This window comes from Denticeps clupeoides, chromosome 2, assembly GCF_900700375.1.
Source record: "Denticeps clupeoides chromosome 2, fDenClu1.1, whole genome shotgun sequence".
NCBI lineage: Eukaryota > Metazoa > Chordata > Actinopteri > Clupeiformes > Denticipitidae > Denticeps > Denticeps clupeoides.
The window spans coordinates 8091739-8111828 of record NC_041708.1 but is presented as its reverse complement, the minus strand read 5'-3'; the positions used below and the strand labels follow the sequence as shown (position 1 = coordinate 8111828).

General features: G+C 40.1%; 1 protein-coding gene across 1 annotated transcript in view; it reads left to right on the top strand.

Moving 5' to 3' along the window:
* rab26 (RAB26, member RAS oncogene family) overlaps nucleotides 1-16719 on the top strand; it is a 63009-nt gene extending 46290 nt beyond the window's left edge. The window contains exons 6-9 of the mRNA XM_028964963.1: nucleotides 13824-13889; nucleotides 14441-14497; nucleotides 15724-15800; nucleotides 15882-16719. Coding sequence (XP_028820796.1) covers nucleotides 13824-13889; nucleotides 14441-14497; nucleotides 15724-15800; nucleotides 15882-15984 — 303 coding nt within the window. The 3' untranslated portion in view covers nucleotides 15985-16719. The remainder of the gene's footprint in view (nucleotides 1-13823; nucleotides 13890-14440; nucleotides 14498-15723; nucleotides 15801-15881) is intronic.
* The last annotated feature ends 3371 nt before the right edge of the window (nucleotides 16720-20090 follow it).

The following is a 20090-nucleotide window of genomic DNA, read 5'->3' as shown; positions in this document are numbered from 1 at the left end:
AGCGACCAATATAGCCACCTTTCTTTGCAAGGACACTCAAAAGCCTGCCATCCATGGATTCTGTCAGTGTTTTGATCTGTTCACCATCAACATTGCGTGCAGCAGCAACCACAGCCTCCCAGACACTGTTCAGAGAGGTGTACTGTTTTCCCTCCTTGTAAATATCACATTTGATGATGGACCACAGGTTCTCAATGGGGTTCAGATCAGGTGAACAAGGAGGCCATGTCATTAGTTTTTCTTCTTTTATACCCTTTCTTGCCAGCCACGCTGTGGAGTACTTGGACGCGTGTGATGGAGCATTGTCCTGCATGAAAATTATGTTTTTCTTGAAGGATGCAGACTTCTTCCTATACCACTGCTTGAAGAAGGTGTCTTCCAGAAACTGGCAGTACATTTACATTTACGGCATTTGGCAGACGCCCTTATCCAGAGCGACTTACAATGTGCTTTCAAGTTACCATCGATGAAGAGATCAATTCCGGTTCACTAGGACCCCAACTATGAATACATCTTTTTTTATTCACTCTGTTGTAGATTCTGTACACAAAGTTCGACAAAGTACTCCACCTCCACCTTGCTGGCGTCTGAGTCGGACTGGAGCCACGGCTACCAATCCAGCCACGGGCCCATCCATCTGGCCCATCAAGACTCACTCTCATTTCATCAGTCCATAAAACTTTAGAAAAATTAGTCTTGAGATATTTCTTAGCCCAGCCTTGACGTTTCAGCTTGTGTGTCTTGTTCAGTGGTGGTCGTCTTTCAGCCTTTCTTACCTTGGCCATGTCTCTGAGTATTGCACACCTTGTGCTTTTAGGCACTCCAGTGATGTTGCAGCTCTGAAATATGGCCAAACTGGTGACAAGTGGCATCTTGGCAGCTGCACGCTTGACTTTTCTCAGTTCATGGGCAGTTATTTTGCGCCTTGGTTTATCCACACGCTTCTTGCGACCCTGTTGACTATTTTGAATGAAACGCTTGATTGTTCGATGATCACGCTTCAGAAGCTTTGCAATTTTAAGAGTGTTGCATCCCTCTGCAAGATATCTCACTATTTTTTACTTTTCTGAGCCTGTCAAGTCCTTCTTTTGACCCATTTTGCCAAAGGAAAGGAAGTTGCCTAATAATTATTCACACCTAATACAGGGTGTTGATGTCATTAGACCACACCCCTTCTCATTACAGAGATGCACATCACCTAATATGCTTAATTGGTAGTAGGCTTTCGAGCCTATACAGCTTGGAGTAAGACAACATGCATGAAGAGGATGATGTGGACAAAATACTCATTTGCCTAATAATTCTGCACTCCCTGTAGTTCTTACGTTTAACCAAAACATTGTTTGGAGGCTGACTTGAACACAGGAATGCATAGCTTCGCTAGCTTAGCCTAGCTTAGCTAAGGTTAAGACTTATAAAAATATATATATACAAATATATTCAAAACAATTGTCCAGCCTTACCTATGAAATGTAATCTCCCCGGGATCTGGTTTGGAGCGTACAGCGGTTTGTACAGTCCCAAGCAGCACAAGAGAGGAGTTTTTATGCACTTCTCTCCATAGACATGTATATGCTTCACGCCACAGCACCTATCGCAATATGGCGGCGACATTGACGTACGTTGCAGCGCGTCATGCGGCGTCTACCCATATGTCTCCGAATCAAAAGTCATGTGACCAAACACGTCACATCTGACTGAAGTGAGACTTCAGTCAGCTCGCAAACTTTGAGAGAATGAGAGAATGGATCGGATATGTTGCCGATCCAATCCATGTACTAATCATTTAAATCGCAAAAAGTTCTCACAACTTTAGCACCACCGCTGCAGTCTTCTACAAAAGCAATATTACATATGAAGCCAGTTGACCCTGAGAGAAACAGAGAGCCGAATGCTTATTATTGCACGCGCACACACACACACACACACACACACACACACACACACACACAGACTCCCTGTATGTGTGCTGTGCTCTGTTACGTGTCGGCCGTGCATGTGCGTAGGAGTTTGTGTGTGTGTAGAGGTTCGGTGTGGGCCACACTGCATTTGTCCGGGGGTGGTGTTTCTTTGAAGAATAATGCCCCCCGTTCCTCAAAGCGAACCCTGCCCTGGCGAAAGGCCGTCCGAAAAAAACTATTAAACACTGCAGAGACCCTCGCGTTACAATGGATGTCTGGCGTCCTTATGCGAAAGGCGTCCCTTTAGCGGCCGCCCCCCACTGACATCTGTAGCCATCTCTCACCAGCGCTATTCCTGATTCCTGATCTAAATCACATGTCTAATGGACACATCACTGTCACACCCACTAATTTACGCCCCTCTTTCTGCTGCCTGATATATATTTATATATGGTGCCACAGGACTATAGTGAATGCGCCTTGCATGTGCACACGCCCACACACATGAATCTCACTAATACAAATCACCGGGTTCCCACGCGTCAGGGAATTTCAGGAAAATCAGACGGGGAAAGTCAAGGAATTTGATAATTTGGGTGCCAAGTCAGGGAATTATCAGGGAATTGCAACACCAATGTTCAACACCAATGATGTAAATGTACTGTTGAATTCTATAACCTCTTTAAGTGCCCTTTCCTGTTCAGCACTTAAACGTTATATTGGACATTACTTCATACGGGAGGTCCGGAAAAGTCATTGAAGATTCAGGGAAATTTAAGTCTGTTGAAACCATAGTAGTACATTATAAACTATAGACTATAGAATTTACCCAATAAAATTGAGAACAATTTGCATGCATTTTCTTTAGCTAATTTATATTCAATATTTTTTAGTTAATAATATTGTACAATTGAAGTTATGAAATACTCAACCAAAAAGGGTAAAATCTGGCATCTGATCTTAGACCCCACCTATTCAGGGAGCTTTACATTTACTTCTTTAATCACTAAAATTATCAAACACCCAATGAAATATAATTCATACAACCAATGTAAATTTCAGTTATAGTTCTATAATATTGAGACAGACAGGGGCACCCGAACTTATCACAGCAGTTCCTGCACTTCTCTTAATGTACTACCAACCTATCAAACGAACTAGCAAGTAACCAAATGGTGTGTGCACCATTGTGCATCCTTGTAACCTCCTTGTTCAGGTCATCCCCTCCACTTCTCAAATGATAACAATGCAGTAATGAAAGCCATTGTCCCCACAACAGCGACACTTAATGCATAAACCGTGCCTGCAGTAGATGGGCACATGCAAAATAATCCCTGCAAAAAATGCTTTGCATGCTCACATTATGGCCCAGAACACATTCAGTTTGGGTAAAATGTATTCTATTGTTTTATGTGGCTGCTCTTACATTTAAAAACTGGGTCGTGTGTGTATGATTTACCTAATTATTTTATATGTAGTTTATTGACTAATATAATTGAGTATATTTTAAGTCAACTTGAAAGGATAATATTTGCGAACCTCAAGAATTGTTTTTTTACAGTGTAGCGGCAGGCCCCAGTGCATCGAGTGTAAATGGGATGTGGATGGTGGGAAATTCACTCTTCCTTTCACTGGATATATACAGATTCCAAAATGGCTGCAGGGCAGGAGAGTGTGTGTGTGTGTGTGTGTGTGAGAGAGAGAGAGAGAGAGAGGCAAAATTCGCAGATTAGATTCCTGCCTTTACAAAAACGGATTTTAAAAAATATTATTCAAATGTCAGGTGTGGGTCTGCATATGATTTTCTGGCTCAGTGCAAAAGCCCTCCAGACATTAATTTTTTTTTTTATCTAAAAAAAACCCTAAACATTGTAAAAATGGTTGGAATTGCTAGAGGTTACCAATTCTACCTCTTCTATCCAGAGAATTTCTCCACTTGCTGTCACACAGAACATTGTTGGAAGTTATAACCATTTCGGAAGTCATGCTGCTTTCTTCTGTGTTTCTCCATTTGCCCCAGTGAATGGCCTTACCATTTATGGCCTTACCAGTGAATATTCCATATGTAATTTTGATTCCACTCATTTGGATTCCTTTGAGAGAGAAAGAGAGAGAGACAGAGAGAGAGGTAGGGCAGGACGTTGCTTAGCCTCGATTAAGTAACTGAAGAACAGGTCATAGATAAATAAGAAGAGAGCTTTGGCCTTTAATTGGTAACATTAACAATTAACATAACAATTATTAATTGTTATACATTGTTGTCGCAGCATATCTACGTGCAGGGAGTATAAAACTGAGTAAGCAAACAGTGCCAGGGGATAAATCTAAAGATGCCCACAAAGTTTAACTGAAGTCCTGGCTGCACCACAGACTTAACAAAATGATGGTCACGCTGATTACAGCCACTGCACTTTTTTTTAATCCCACTTGGACTTGTGTGTCACATTTAACAAATTTTGACAAATGCTAACAAATGATAAAAATAGAGAAGAAGTACACGTAGACATGGACATGGCCAACACAACTTTATAAGTTATTCAAATGATTATGTTATTGTCATTAGTCACAGATTTCCTTCCCTAATAAGAGGTCATTTTGAATGGAGACGAGTATGAGCAGGCTTGTGTAATTTGCCAGACATTTAAGTGAAGAGCGATTGTACAGATCAGCGTCTAAAAGCCTTATTTGCTTGCAACTGATTGTTTTTTTTTAAAGATGCCGTTTCCTTTGCTACAGTGAGACAGAATGAGGTTAGTTTGCTAAAAATAGAAACAGGTCGATAATGAGCAAGAGGTCAGAAAACTAACAAGTTTAAAAATGCATAAAGAAGGTTTTTTTTTTTTTTTTTTTTTTTTTTTTTTGGGTTTTGTTTTTGAGTGAAGAATTTCACTTGCAAATGCAATGTCATTGTTTCAGTTATGAGGTTTGTATATTCCACAGTTATGAAGCTCGGAGGACGTCTGGGGGTTTATCTGATTGGTTCATGCATAATAATAAGGTGAATTTTCACGTACCTCAGGCCCTGTAGCTGCACCTCAAAGCCATACACAACCAATGCAAATTTTATGAAAACTACTGGATGGTGGTAGGTCGGTTAGTTAATCATTACTGGGGGATGTCACATTTTTTTGGAGATTTTGATAAAGCATAGACCTGGGGACTTTATATCCTTTGTTTTTTTTCTGAATTAAAATGGTTTCTTCTTCTGGTCATAAGGTTAGGCAAACTGGTCATTGACTCTTTCATTTTGATTTCAGAATTAAGGAGCAATTATTTAATTTGTGTGCTCTGATTCGAGAAATGCAGTGCCAGAGATTTCATACTTGCTAAGTCATAAAATGGAATAAGTTATATACACATAAGGTGACCAGATGCTAACATACGAAGGGCGATATTCTGGTGATGTGCATTAGAAAGAAGGATATTCCAAAAACAAGCCAAACACAGAAGAGTTCTGAACATCCAGTATTCATGTGCTGTAAATTCACTTCTCCAGTCAGACTGGGACAGGAGCATCTGCACATTTTTCCCATGTAGACCATGAAATTTGGCATTAACAAGGTGTAAGCAGGTTCATTCCAGCTCTGGCGATTTTGTGTTGGACAGTGGGCATATTAAGGTGACTTCAGTGTGGACTGGCTGTGAGTGGTACGAATTGGGCAGATGACGTGTGAAAATGAAATCCTTTTTTTTCCCAATATGACTAGTTGCTTCCTGGAGTGGCTATAAGAAAATAAACCTTTTTTTCCCCCAAGATGTTCTTACACACAACAGCAGCAGCAGCCAGTCATCTACACTCCATTCCTCTGACTTACTCACATTTTCGATCTAGCAACACCAGTTTATTATGCTTTCATTAACAATGGTGCTTTTCATTGTGTAATAGTGAACATTTAACCTTCCCTTGTAGCATCTGTATTGACTTCTGCTTTCTGTGAGGTTCCAGTAAGCCCCCAAAATTTAGCCATTCACTCACTTTCCATAACCACTTAGTCCACTTACTCAGGTTCTAGACTAATAAAAAGCCTTTATTGTGATACGGGGTGCAGGGCATGGACTCACCCATCAGTTTACCACATGGCATGCACACACATGGGGTCGCTAATCCATGCCTTTGGATGGCGGGAGGGAACCCACTCCAACCCGGAGAGAGCATGTAAACTAGATAGATATAGAAATAGATATTTTTGTTACATACTGGACAAACACAGAAAAACAAAATCAAAATAAGACATTTGATGCTAACTTTAAGTGGTTCAGCTACTTTCTCTAGTTACAAATGCAGTTTTATGATGCAAATTCAGAGTTATTCAACATGTAACTAATGAATAAGTGTGTTGACTACAATGAACTACCGAAGTGTGTTATTAACTGATAAAATAAGAACCATTGAATAATTGCAATATATTACTTTCATTTCCTCAGCTATGAATAACCTTTTATGTTTTTACAGCACTTATTTTTAACTTGCTGCTAAGAAGAGAATGGGGCATAAAAAAAAATAGCAGCACATAAGCTGCTGGATATTCATAGAGCTCAGCATGTGTTCCTGCACAGAGATTCACAATTGTTTTGGGAAGCAGAGCAGAGACCATTTGAGATGGATGTCTGGGGACCATTATACCTGCTGCAGAGGGTCCATCCACCTATCTGTCTGTCTTTATCTAAGCCTACTCCTGTGCTGTGTAAACCCGCATAAACTAAATCTCATCTCTTACATTACCTGAGCTCATAGACACACTCTCAGAAGTTTTTATATTTATTTATTTATTTAACTTTTGTCATAAGTTGTCTCCTTTGGCATAAAGATTTCCTTCTTTTCATTTTCCTTCTGTCAAATCCCATCAAACCCTCATTTCAATCTTTTTTTTTGTTCTCTTTCAGTTTATATATTTATTTTTCTTGTGTCTTTTGTGATTTACATCAAAGAGGTGAGGCAGCTTGAAAAGGCCACAGTGACGTACATTGATATGAATAGGACCAGCACTGGAGAATTAAGGTGCTAAAGGAGCTATTGTTCTGCATCATAATTGTTCATAGTTTTTATTTATTTATTTCTTTTCTCTCTGTATTAAAGGCAGGCATTCCATTAATGTCAATCCAAAACAATGGGTTCACCCATCAATGGCATTATTTTAATATTGAATTTTTGTTATTTAAAAGTGTTGTCTCTTCTGAGCACTCAGATCCTCAAACCCTGCCTGAAATGCAAAAGCCTTCATATATTCTATATTCCTCACAATGAATTATTTAAATTTTTGATTGGATTTTATCAATATATCTTCAGTGTCTTAACTGATTTTGAAAAAATGACCTATAATCAGCCAGTATCTTCTTCATTTATACATTCAATACTTTGCTAAAGCTGAGAGGATGAAGGTTTGGCTTTTTTAGTTAAACTATGCACAAAATGACCTTTTTACACGATGTGTCCTAAGCCTACTGATATAATACACTAGACACATATATACTAATATCTTCTGGCCTATAGCAATTCTTATCTGCAGCGACCTGCATACAAATTCATAATTCGTCTTTTTTCTTATGTGATGAAGGTGAGTGGTACCACTGCACGGTATGTGTGCATCAGCAACCCTTCCCTTTGGCCAGTGTGACCTTAGATATTAGGACGTGACCCCAAACGTGCCTTAAACAATGTGGATAGCAGTTAGTGTACCAGCTACAGTTCACTGGGTCAGCTTCCATAACAAATCTATTCTAATCTTGTAACTGGAATTCTGTTAGTAATAAATAAATAAATACATTTTAAGTGATGAAAACAGATCAGGGAAAATTGTGTGTGTGTGAAAATGAGTGAGTGGGAGATAATGTTCTCTAGAGCAGTACATAAATATTATAAATCCTAATATCATGCTGCTCCCTGTCCCTCCTGGGGGATTTTTAATTCCTTAATTTTTTGGGTCTCTGTGGGGACACCTCCTGTGTCTGTCTTGTCAGTTTACCGGGTTTACTCCCTGTTGGGAGAATAGAGCTACGCAGGGCCGTCTTCACACTTTGAAAAGTTGGTATAGCCGGAGTGAGATGTGCATGCATATTCAGCACCAGTCTTCACATCTCACTGGAATTACCTCGCTATTGTGAGATGACAATGGCCTTGATTTTTTGAACTGGAGCCGTTGGAGAACGTGGTCACACTGTCCAGCAGTAGAATGTAGGAAGGTCTGGAATCATTTTGGCTTCATTTTTGGTGGGAAGGATCACTGAAGGATTGTCCATTTAAGCTTTTGTGTGTAAAGGTTTGTGTGTTTATGAGAACATTATGAAGTAGCAGTTTGAGTGAGGCAGAATATGAATTAGAGTGTATGAGAAATGAAGAGAGTTTGTCAAGGACGATTAGTGTGTTTGTGTGATGAACATTGTGTATATGTGTGCATGAGTGTGACAACAGATGGGAATGGTAGAGAGAGTGGTGAGTGTGGGAGTACCCGGCATTAAACTGAGGACAAAGGGATGGACTGCAAACAGGATCACAAAGACATGCACACACTCTTTATATCATAATGGGGACCTTGAGTAATAAATATGAAGCTAATGTGTAATTAGTTTGACTGCTAATTAGATGTTGCGGAATATTCAGTGGCACTGAATATGTGAATAAAAGTCACATTACCATTCATCTGAAGCGAAGTTCAGACTACACAACTTTTAGAATTTATAATCCAAAACAACAATCTGTCAAAACAAGAGTTTTAGGCCCCGCCCACACAAGTACGCTTTTCTCCAAAATGGGTTTTGGTTATCTGAAATTTTATCATCCACGCAGAGAACGGCCGTTTTAACCCACCACTCCACACCTGTAAGTGGCGCTGTAACTCCCCGGTCTCACCCAAAGACCAATTTTGCAGATTTGCCGTCCGCACAGATATACTGAAAAGAGATATTGGCTCTTGAACCTTTTTGATAAAATAAACACTCTGGGTCTCTTTGAAACGGCATCTTCATGAGGACACAAGGGTAGATTGGATAGAAATTTTCTAATTTTATTTTTTTCTAATTTAAAAATGTTCTAAGTTCTGGCCTTAAAAATGGACGACCAAAACAAAAAGTTCTACTAGTTTGATTGGCTCTGAAATAAACCAAAAACAAATGGTTTCTTCAGTGAGAGCTGGTGGTCCCCACCACTTTCAATCATCCTATGTCATCAAGCAGATGTTTAACATAATCTGAAAGTGAAAAAAAGAAAGTGAAGTGATTGTCACATGTGATACACAGCAGCACAGCACACAGTGCACACAGTGAAATTTGTCCTCTGCATTTAACTCATCACCCTGAGTGAGCAGTGGGCAGCCATGACCAGCGCCCGGGGAGCAGTGTGTGGGGACGGTGCTTTGCTCAGTGGCACCTCAGTGGCACCTTGGCGGCTCGGGATTGGAACCGGCAACTTTCTGATTACGGGGCCGCTTCCTTAACCGCTAGGCCACCACTGCCCCCTGGATGCCTGGTCATAGTCTTCAATGAATCAGCAAGCTTCCTTGTATTATTTTGTAGCCAAGGTATTCTTCATATGTGCATTATGTCTTAATGAGAGACGGATACAGCCTACTTATGAACCTAGCTGACTAAAGTTGAAGATCCCATGCTGATGCGTTCCTATTTTTGAGGACATATAAGAACAGATCCATAACTAACACTGTCTTCTTCTCAGACGTTCTTTGTTTTTCAACAGAACAGAAGAGAAAAGCTCAGGAATCGTTTGTTTAGATGAGTGTAGATCCATTCTCCTTCATCTCTGTGTCCAGGAGGACACTTAGAGCACAAATGAGCTCTCCGCTGCGGTAAATCTGTTGCTGTTTCAGCGCTGGATAGCAGCTCGTATCTCCTCGGAACGTCCAGTTAACAATGCAGAGCCGTTCCTGTATGTGTGTCCACCAGACAATCCCAGATAAGCAAAACAGCCTTTCAGTCGCACCTATAAATCTGACTGCATGGATTCTGTCCATGGCGCCCACTCTTTCTGTGTGTGTGTATGTGTGTGTGTGTGTATATGTTCCACAATGCATAACGCTCAGTCCAGTTTGCTGATACACCCAACCACTCAAGCGGTCAAAGACGGTTTTGTCTGTCCTCTCAGATTATTCATTTCCTTCAAACACTTGATTGGGTTCAGTTGCACGATGTGAATATTATTCACTGTCTGAATTGGAAACAAAGGTCTGGCCTCAATCCATACCACCAAAGAGCTAACTGCTGGTTGCCTCATGATTACAACCTCTGCTGCATGGTTATCCACTGTTTATATTCCATAGGGACACACCCACATTCATTTGTGCCAGTCACATTTTAACATAGCATGATTTCTTCTGAAATTAGCCATGGACTGTTTATTTATTCAGTAATTGTCAGTAAACCAGGATAAAAGTATTTGTTAGAATGCTGTAAATGTAAATCTAACTGGTTATTTTATAACATTGCATAGTTTATAAGAGTCCCATGTAATATTTAAATATATTTTTTGTCAATATCAAACAGGGTTTGACAGGGTTTATTTTTTTTACATGAAACATCTACCCATCCCAGCAGCAGACACATTCGCTCACCTGATTCACTTCATCCACTTCATGATCAGCCAGAACATGTGACTTTTTGTGGTTCATATTTTATGACCTTGACACATTCTGTGTCCTGTTACCGGAGGCTACCGATTCTCAATTCCAGTTCAAGATTTTTGCTTGCTGCTGTCCCTTAAAAGGTGCAATTAAAGCCTGGCTTGCTCAGATGCTTCCCCCGTCCAGGCGTCTCCATCCCGATATTTCCTGTTATCGCATCTTACAGACTGGGGGCACGGCGCTCTTTAAACCAGGAAGGTGATTGGGGAGCGTGTCGGTGATGAATGCCTGCGAGTGAGTTGAATTGTAATCTGCTGCTAATGCGCTTGTGTAATCCTGTTTTCTTGCTGATGCCAGTGTGTATTCCCCCTACAGGTGAGGATTTTCCAAGCAGATGTTGCAGTAGCTCATTAATGCAAAAATGTAGATCTGCCTCGGTGTTTGTCTGTGTGCATATGACCTTTAAACATGAGCCTACAAGGTTAAGTCAGAGCCAAGGGGACCAAGGTTTGGACTGTAATGTCATGAAGCGGTGGTGCATGTCTGTAAATCAGCTGATGTTCCCCAACACACATTATGCATTTAACCAATTAACTTTGTGTGACAATTAATGACACAAATAACATGCACAGGTGGCATTTCTGCACTGTTGAAGTTTCAAACTGTGAATATAACAGTGTGTAACGTCTGCAGGGTCTAAATTAAGCCCACAAGCCCTCTCCCTGTAGGTTTCCTCCGGGTTCTCCGGTTTCCTCCCACCACCCAAAGATATTTACCAGGACTATATTGAGTGAGTGAGGGTCCTATATTTGGTAGTCAAATGAGTAGCTGTGGCTTGCTTTTTTTTTTTTTGTTTTTTTTTGCAGGTTATATTCTTAATGGTTTTGCTTGTAGAGGAGGATTAATTGATTTGTGGTCACACAAATGTTCTGGCTCTATTTGAAATATGTAACACTGTTACGAATATATACATATGCTTATACGAATATATATGTTTCAGCAGTGCAATATGGAGTTCTGTAATGATTTAGACTGTAAAGAATTGCCTGCATACATATACGAGCTGTGCACCACCTATATAAAGATGTTGAAAGGTCCGGACCACACACCCTCTCCGACACTGAGATGGAGGGAGCAAGAAATGGACGGAAGGAAAGTAATGGCCTCATCCCCTGACACCTCTGACAGGCTGGCCCTCAGGGAGAGACAATTTGACTTTTCTGACTCTGCACTCTATTCATTTTATCCTACAGTGACGCACGCACGCACACACACACACACACACACACACACACACACACACACACACACATTTCTTATCTTTCTCACTCACACACACATAGAGACTGTGGCTCATGCCTAACTCTCCAATTTTCTCACTCTCTCACTCCTTCACATACATATATGCAAAGAAAAAAAAAGTACTAATAGAGGTACATATGCAACAAATCATAAGAGGCAGAGGGCTACAGAGATCAAATGATCTCAGCCTTATACAAAAAATTGTCCCGCCAAGGGGACCCGCCAAGGTCCCCACACCCTGCTCCCCGGGCACCTGTCATGGCTGCCCACTGCTTACTAAGGGTGATGGTTAAAAGCAGAGGACATATTTCATTGTGTGCACCGTGTGCTGTGCTGTGTATCACAATGACTTTCACTTCACTTTCACTTCAGTCAGAATTGTGTGTGTGGGAGGGTCAGTAGAAATTTCACCATTTTATTAAAAAAAATTGTCGATACAATATAGTCAATAATGGTGCATCACAGTGCCACACACCCTAACTTTTATTGTTTCTCAACAGTCACCATTAAACCTTGCACTCTATAAATCCAATTACAGGAGCCTGAGTGTCATCGAACATCAGAGAGAGAGAGAGAGTCAGTAAGAGAGAGAGTATGTGTGAGCAGGAGTGTGTAGGCGGATCAGCCACATTTAGCATGAGGAGCCGTATCTGTGATGTAACAAAGAGCCATGGTAGAAATGATGGAAAGATGGACAGTGATGGACGTGAATTGCGATGGACGCTATATTCCGAATTGAAATCTGATTCAGGATTTGGCACAGTAAGTATTGAGGAACCATCATGGCAGCAGTCATGTGCATACTCCATAAATATTCACATTTATCAGACTCCCTTATCCAGAGCAACTTTCAATCAGTAGTTACAGGGAGACAGCCGCCCCCCCCCCCAGAGCAACTTAGGGTTAAGTGTCTTGCTCAGGGACAGTAGTGGTAGTAAGTGGGATTTGAACCTGGGTCTTCTGGTTCTTAGGTGAGTGTGTTACCCACTAGGCTACTACCATCCAGTAACCATTCAGTAACATGAAGTTACTGAATAAAGAAGATGTTTGCAAATGTGTGTGTATACTGATTGCATATACTGAGGAATATATTTTACCCAATCTCTGTCCGTGGTTCAAGTGTGGCTGGTGATATTAACTGATCTGATTTACAGAACGATGGCGCCACCTATGAGCAACCCAGAATATTACAGTTTTTTTTTTGTTAGTTTTTTTTTGCTGCTTAAATGTGAAAGTGAAGCAATTGTCATTGTGAAGCACTGCAGCACAGCACAAAATGCACACAACGTAATGTGTCCTCTGCTTTTAACCATCACCCTTAGTGAGCAGTGGGCAGCCATGACAGGAGCCCGGGGAGCAGTGTGTGGGGATGGTGCTTTGCTCAGTGGCACTTTGTCGTCTCGGGATTCGAACCGGCAACCTTCGGATTACGGGGCTGCTTCCTTAACCGCTAGGCTTTAGCGTTGATGCCATAATGATGAGGCATTTTAACAAAGGATTATGTGATTGTGGAGGTAAAATTAACTAGTACTGCTGTAATATATAAATATAATATATTTTAATACTTTGGATATTTTCAGTACATAGATTTGATGTGTGCATAACATAAATATAGTCAAATGTAAACAGAATACTGAATACTCTCAAAATTCTGTGATTGGTACATATTGTCTCTATTTTTGTTTCTGTCTATGAATATGTGATCGTAGTGCTATTTCTGCACCCACACACCCACACCCATTAATGCATAAACACCTCCCTCCTTTATTATTTCTCAGGAAATAACACCCTAGACTATTTTGTTCTATTAATTTTCCTCCCTGATCTCCCATTTTCCGCTTCTCATTCCCACTGCTTTCTCCATCCATCCATCCATCCTTTAGTCATCTGTGTTTGGGTTAGAGAGAGGATTATATGGATCCTCTATCTCGTTCTCTCCCTATACCTATACTCAATATATATTTCTTTCTCTCGCCGGCTCTCTTTCTCCCTCTTATATCACTCTTTATTTCTCTCTCTCTCGTTCCCTTCTCTCTGTTACTCTCGATCTCAGGCTTGGCTCACAGAGGTGCATGAATTTGCTCAGAAGGAGGTGGTGCTCATGCTGCTTGGAAACAAGGTGAGACTTGGGCACACTCACAAACATTTACACTCACCACTAACACCTCATGCTTAATCATGCCACCCCGCTGGCCACCCCAAACATCAGATCACAGCCATCAATAATTTTTTTTCCAATGCGGCACCATTCGTGCACTTCATCAGCACTTCCAGATACTTTCCACACAGTTTGACATATGGCATGCCTTGGTGGGGTGCGCAATTCACGGCTCGTGCGCAATTCACCAAAGAGAGGTGTGTGGTTCAGGTGCTTCAATAGCCCTGTATTGTTTTGTGCGACATGTATGCCACCCCAAAATGATCACAGATCCATCCAGGCCACCCCACTGAAAATTTCTTGGCTCTCCCACTGGTGGGCACCAGTTTGCAGCTTGAGCAATCTTTGGGAAGCCTTCAAGTGCAGAAATCTTTTATTATCCAGCAAAGCATCTCCCTCAGTCTTTCACTGTTCATTTAAACATGAGAGGGAATTGAGGATGAAATTAAAGAGGGTCTTTTAATTGCTAATTTAACATTTTAAAAACATTTTCTTGTTCCGTTCTCTGCCAGGCGGACGTCAGTCACGAGAGAGTGGTGAAGAGAGAGGAGGGGGAGAAACTTGCAAAGGTGAGACAGACGCACACGTGACAGGCACAAACGTGGAGCACACGCAATGCGCTCAACTTATAAACACAAGCTATTTTCACGATCTAACGCATGTTTTTACGCCAGGCATTGCACTTTCTGCCAAGATTTTGCTGATGCGTTGGGCATTTTCTTTCCATGTAACCGCATCTTGTGCTTAATCCAGGGTCTGACTGCAAAGCAATTTTTAGAGTCAGTGGTACATTATATGCATTATATATTAGCATTTTATTTAATGCATTATATACTACTCTCAATAAGTTAGGGATATTATTTGCATGAATGCTTTTCCTATTTGCTCTGAATTTTAATGAAATAAGTAAAAGTTCCCTATGATATTACTAATAATGTATTAGAAGAAACATTAGAATAATGATTACCCCAAAAATGGAGACAATAACCGAGATAACCCCAAATAACAAAAATTGACAATGTCAGTAGCGGGTGTTTCCATTTGCTGCAATGACAGCTTGACCGCGACATCTCATGCTCCTCACTTGCCTCATGATGTTGTTCAATTTAACAATTGAAAACCAATCTGCTATTTTGAAAAATGCCATCAGAATTAGAGGTGTGAATTTTGCCTGATCTCACAATTCGAATGTGATTATCTACCGATTATTGATACATCTCATCAATTTTTCTACATAACTTCACATTATGTTGTCAAATAAATCAGTGAGATGAGTGTTAAGGTTGAGTGCACATGGACGTCTGACCCAGGTGATCATTCGTTGTGGACTGAGCGTGGACCTATTTATTATGTTCTGCACTGTGTTGAAACCCCTAATCATAATAGCAATCTGACACAGGTCTTTTCTGATTGGTTATCTCCCTCTGAATAATTAAAAAACATAGGCATTTTCCGCGCCATTGCTTAGGGAATTGTCACTTAACCTGTTCAACAGTAAGGAGGCATAATAATATCTTCATACACAGCAGCTCATCTCTGTTGTTCCCTCCATTGCCCCCACCCTTCCCAGCAGGTGCCAGCGGTGCATGGTGAACTCACAATCTTTCCACAGGCTCAGTGCGTGTAGGCAGATTAGCTGGTCCTGTCTTACACAACACACACTCTCTGTCACACCCACACCCATCTTAACACCACCAAGGTCACATTTGTATGGCTATTGTGTACTGTTGATGATGTCAAGGGTTCTTACTTTTTTGCTTTCTGTGTGTTTGTGTCTATTTACTCTGTTCTGAAGGAGTATGGGGTGCCCTTCATGGAAACCAGTGCGAAGTCGGGTCTGAATGTAGAGCTGGCCTTCACTGCCGTGGCTAAGTATGGTTCTGTCTGTATGAATGTGTGGATTCGTGTGCATTTGCTTTCTACTTAATTTTTTTTTCTTTTCCCCCCTCCCAGAGAGCTGAAACACCGGGTGATGAAGGAGCCCAATGAACCCAAGTTTCAGCTCCAGGAGTACGTCAACAGAGAGATGAAGGGGGCTGGCTGTTGCAGGTCCTAAACCTGTGCATGGAATAGTGTGTGTGTGTGTGTGTGTGTGTGTGTGTGTGTGTGTGTGTAATACAGAGAGATTGGATATTATCTCTCTGTGGCTTCTCTCATTTTACTGTTTAACTCGTTTAGCTCTCAGTGTCTCTCATATAACCCGTGTGGCTTCACATCTTCAATTCACACCACCTAAACCTCATGTCTCACAAAGCAGAATTCTAACACACCAATGAATGCAGAGCACAAAGAGAGCAGAAAAAAATCTGGGTATACATTATTCTGGTCCTGACCCACCTGTCCTTACAGCTGTGAATGTATCAGAACTGTCCTGATCCTTACTATACACACATCCACCCATTCCTTCATTCATTTTGGAGCTGGGTGAAATGCTCAAATGATTGAGTAGTGGTCATACTATTGGTAATATTCAGTATTCCGTTCACTACTAGTCAGAATAGAAATATGAAGTAACACGCATGATGTTATTTAGTAGAAATTGTTAACATAGCAAGATGTTTCATATTTGAGGCTGTTTATAGCATCCAACTCTTTACCACAATAAGTTAGACAACAGAGATAAATAAGTTCCAATGTTGGCTATTTTTCATTCACTCATGCTGATAATCATCTCATGATCATTTGTAAAAAGCATCCATGAAGGTAAAGACAACTGTGACTTATTATACATGCTTCATTTCTGTTAAATGATTGTGTTTCCTCTATTAAATTCTTCAAAAATATCCTGTCATAGGTGTGTCCAAACTTTTAACTGGTGCTTGGAATCTTGACACAATGTTAATTAATGTGACAAAAAATCTTTACTGCCACCAGTTAGTTAATACAAGTATATAATAGTTAATGTCATGGCTTTTTCTCGAACTGCTGACCATATGTATTTTCACATCACAATATATGTGATGCAGTCCAACTCATTTCTTTCATCTACCAGAATGCATTTTTGAATGCATAATTTAGTTCTCTATTTGCCAACAGAGGATGTGTGCAATACATTATGAGTGTACAGTACAGGCCAAAAGTTTAGACACACCTTCTCATTCAATGTGTTTTTTTTTTGTTTTTTTTCCATGACCATTTACATTATTAGATTCTCACAGAAGGCATCAAAACTATGAATGAACACGTGGAGTTATGTACTTATCAAACAAACAAAAAAAAAGGTGAAATAACTGTTTTATATTCTAGTTTCTTCAAAATAGCCACCCTTTGCTTTGCACACTCTTGGCATTCTCTCGATGAGCTTCAAGAGGTCGTCACCTGAAATGCTTTTCCAACAGTCTTGAAGGAGTTCCCAGAGGTGTTTAGCACTTGTTGGTCCCTTTGCCTTCACTCTGCAGTCCAGCTCACCCCAAACCATTTCGACTGGGTTCAGGTCCGGTGACTGTGGAGACCAGGTCTCCACTTTTTTGTTAAGTACACAACTCCACATGTGTTCATTCATAGTTTTGATGCCTTCAGTGAGAATCTACCAATGTAAATGGTCATGAAAATAAAGAAAATACATTGAATGAGAAGGTGTGTCCAAACATTTGGCCTGTGCTGTATGTTATTTTTAATGTACATATTTTAAAATTAAGGTAGTAGTTTGCATTTTAATGTCTTCTCAGTTTCTTGATGCTTTTGACATTGTCACATGAGCTCTGAAGTGATGTCTTTAGAATAGAACTGTTGCCGCATTAGGACACACAGAACATTTTGACTACTGAGGTCATGGATCCTCAAGGCAACTGGCAATATTAATGTGACGTCATTACGTTGTGTGGTCTGTTATTAGTGTTTTGTGTGTTGTGTCGTACAGAAATTCTGACATCAGTTTTTAGAAAAATATTTTATTGTTGTCACTGATTCAGTATTTATTGGCAGCTTTTATGGATTGTTTAGCGACTTTTACATTTCACAATTGAAATCACTTTGATGGTATTGCCTTCATATTTCTGACAAGCTATTTAAAGACTGAATTCTTTTTTGTACTGGTGAAATAAAAAAATAAAATAAAATTGTTGTATAGGTTTGTGGATAGTGGATTTCCATTTTTCTCTAATTCTCTTTTTAAATGTAATCACCAGTGCAAGAGGTACCATGTCAGATTTCTTAATGGCCAGGACAGATAGAGGAGAAAAAAGTATTTAAAAAAGTGAATTTTTTTTCTGTTAATTACACCCTGATTAGGCTATGTTTGTACAGTTAGCAAAATATTGTTTTTTTTTAATAACATGTGGCTTAAGTAAATCCTGACCAATACAGCTTGCACTTTTGCATATTTAAAGATGTATTATGTGATGTCATGACATCGTACTGCAACTAATAAAGTCACTCTGAAACCAAACATTACCTCATATGTAAATATTTGCTTGCCCCCTACTGTCATACGAGGGGTGCTTTTGCACTTGGAATGTTTTTGTATCACTAGGTCCAACTATTTCTTTGGGTAAGTATAAAATTAGAATTAATAAATCATGAACAATACTGACCACCCACTGTACGGTGTGGTGAGTGAGCTGGAAAGCACCTTCATTCACAAAAAATGCACAGCTGAACACCACAGATAATCCTTCCTTCCCACCACAATCAGATACTCTGTCACAGTCGTCATAATCAATATTACATTTTTTATGAGATTATATAGAGGTAACCGACATTCTAATGAATAAATATTAATTTGAGTGCTTTCATTTTCATCTTAATCTTCAATGCCATTCTTGGTACTCTTGTCTTTGTGTTTTGGGTGTTTGTGTAGTCATGATGTGTGCAGTTTCCTGTAGGATACATAAACTTCTGTTCTTTTATCTACTGAGGAGATCTAGAGTTGAAGATCCATGCACACAATATCATTCAAGTTGAGTTTCATTCAAATTCATTGTACCTATATTAAAATTAGAGGGTTAATCTATGTGATTCATTTTGAATATTTAATGCAGCTATGTCTTCCTTGTAGGGAGCACAGAAGCGGCAACCATTCGTTTCTCACTCATGATCACATAAAACCCACTGAGCGATGCTGAGTAAATGGATTTGATTGGCTGCTGCTTGTTCCACGCTTGAAATTTTTTTTTAGATTTTGTTGCAAGCACTGCTGTACTTTCCAGCTTGCAACCTGCAAGCTCGCAGCTAGATGTTAGTTCTGTCATATTTGCTTTTGTCCAATATCTGTGGAGTATTTTCACTGGAGCAATAATGAGCTCTGGCATTATCCTCAGCATTTTATGCAATGATGCTTGAGGTAATCAGAGAAATGAAAAACAAAACTAATAAAATGACACTGGGGCTGTTTGTTCTGCAGAAGGCCATTTTCCCTGCTCTCCATTTTAATAATCAATATGCAACTGCTTCAGAGTGCTTACTTCCTGTTGTGCCGCTTTTTACCAGACTAACAACCGAAACAGGAGCAATTAAACTGATTTTAATGAGACGGGGAGTGGCAGACAGGAGATGTGCCTCAGGTTTAATGAGGTAGTGGATAGACGGAACAAACAGGAAGTGGTCCATCCACTTTACGCTCCTGCCAGACCATGAATAAGACCAGACGTCATTTTTTCATATGCTATTGCTATGATTGTTCTGTTGAAGTCGGCCCCCACTTGTCCTTGTTTTGTGCATGAAGTGAAATGACCATCTTAGGAAAAAATTGCACTGATAAAATATTTTACGTAATTTGCCGTGGAATCATTGTGCCCTAGCACCACAACAAACACGTCAAAGGCGAATTATGATTGGGAAAAGTACTTCCAAGTAGTTTATTTTCAAAAAATCATCAGTGTTTGTCGTTCAGCCAGGATACTTGCTCCATGACAAAGCAAGTAAAGGGGTTCAAATCTAATAACACTGGCAACATCAACGCTCCATCAATGGTTAAGTATACACTGCTGAAGAAGAAAAACCTTATAATGCTAGTTTTAGTTGGTCTTAGATAGTATGACCTCGACAGAATGGGCAGAATGATCAGCATTAATTTCAAGAGGGTCAAACTAGCAGCTCAACTAGCTGGCCATGCAGGGTAAGATGACCGGTCATTGTGACCTTGTAGCAGTGTTGGCCTCTTCTGCGACATCATTTGCAAAGATTTTCGCCAGCAGATTACCACCATCATGACCAAACAGGATA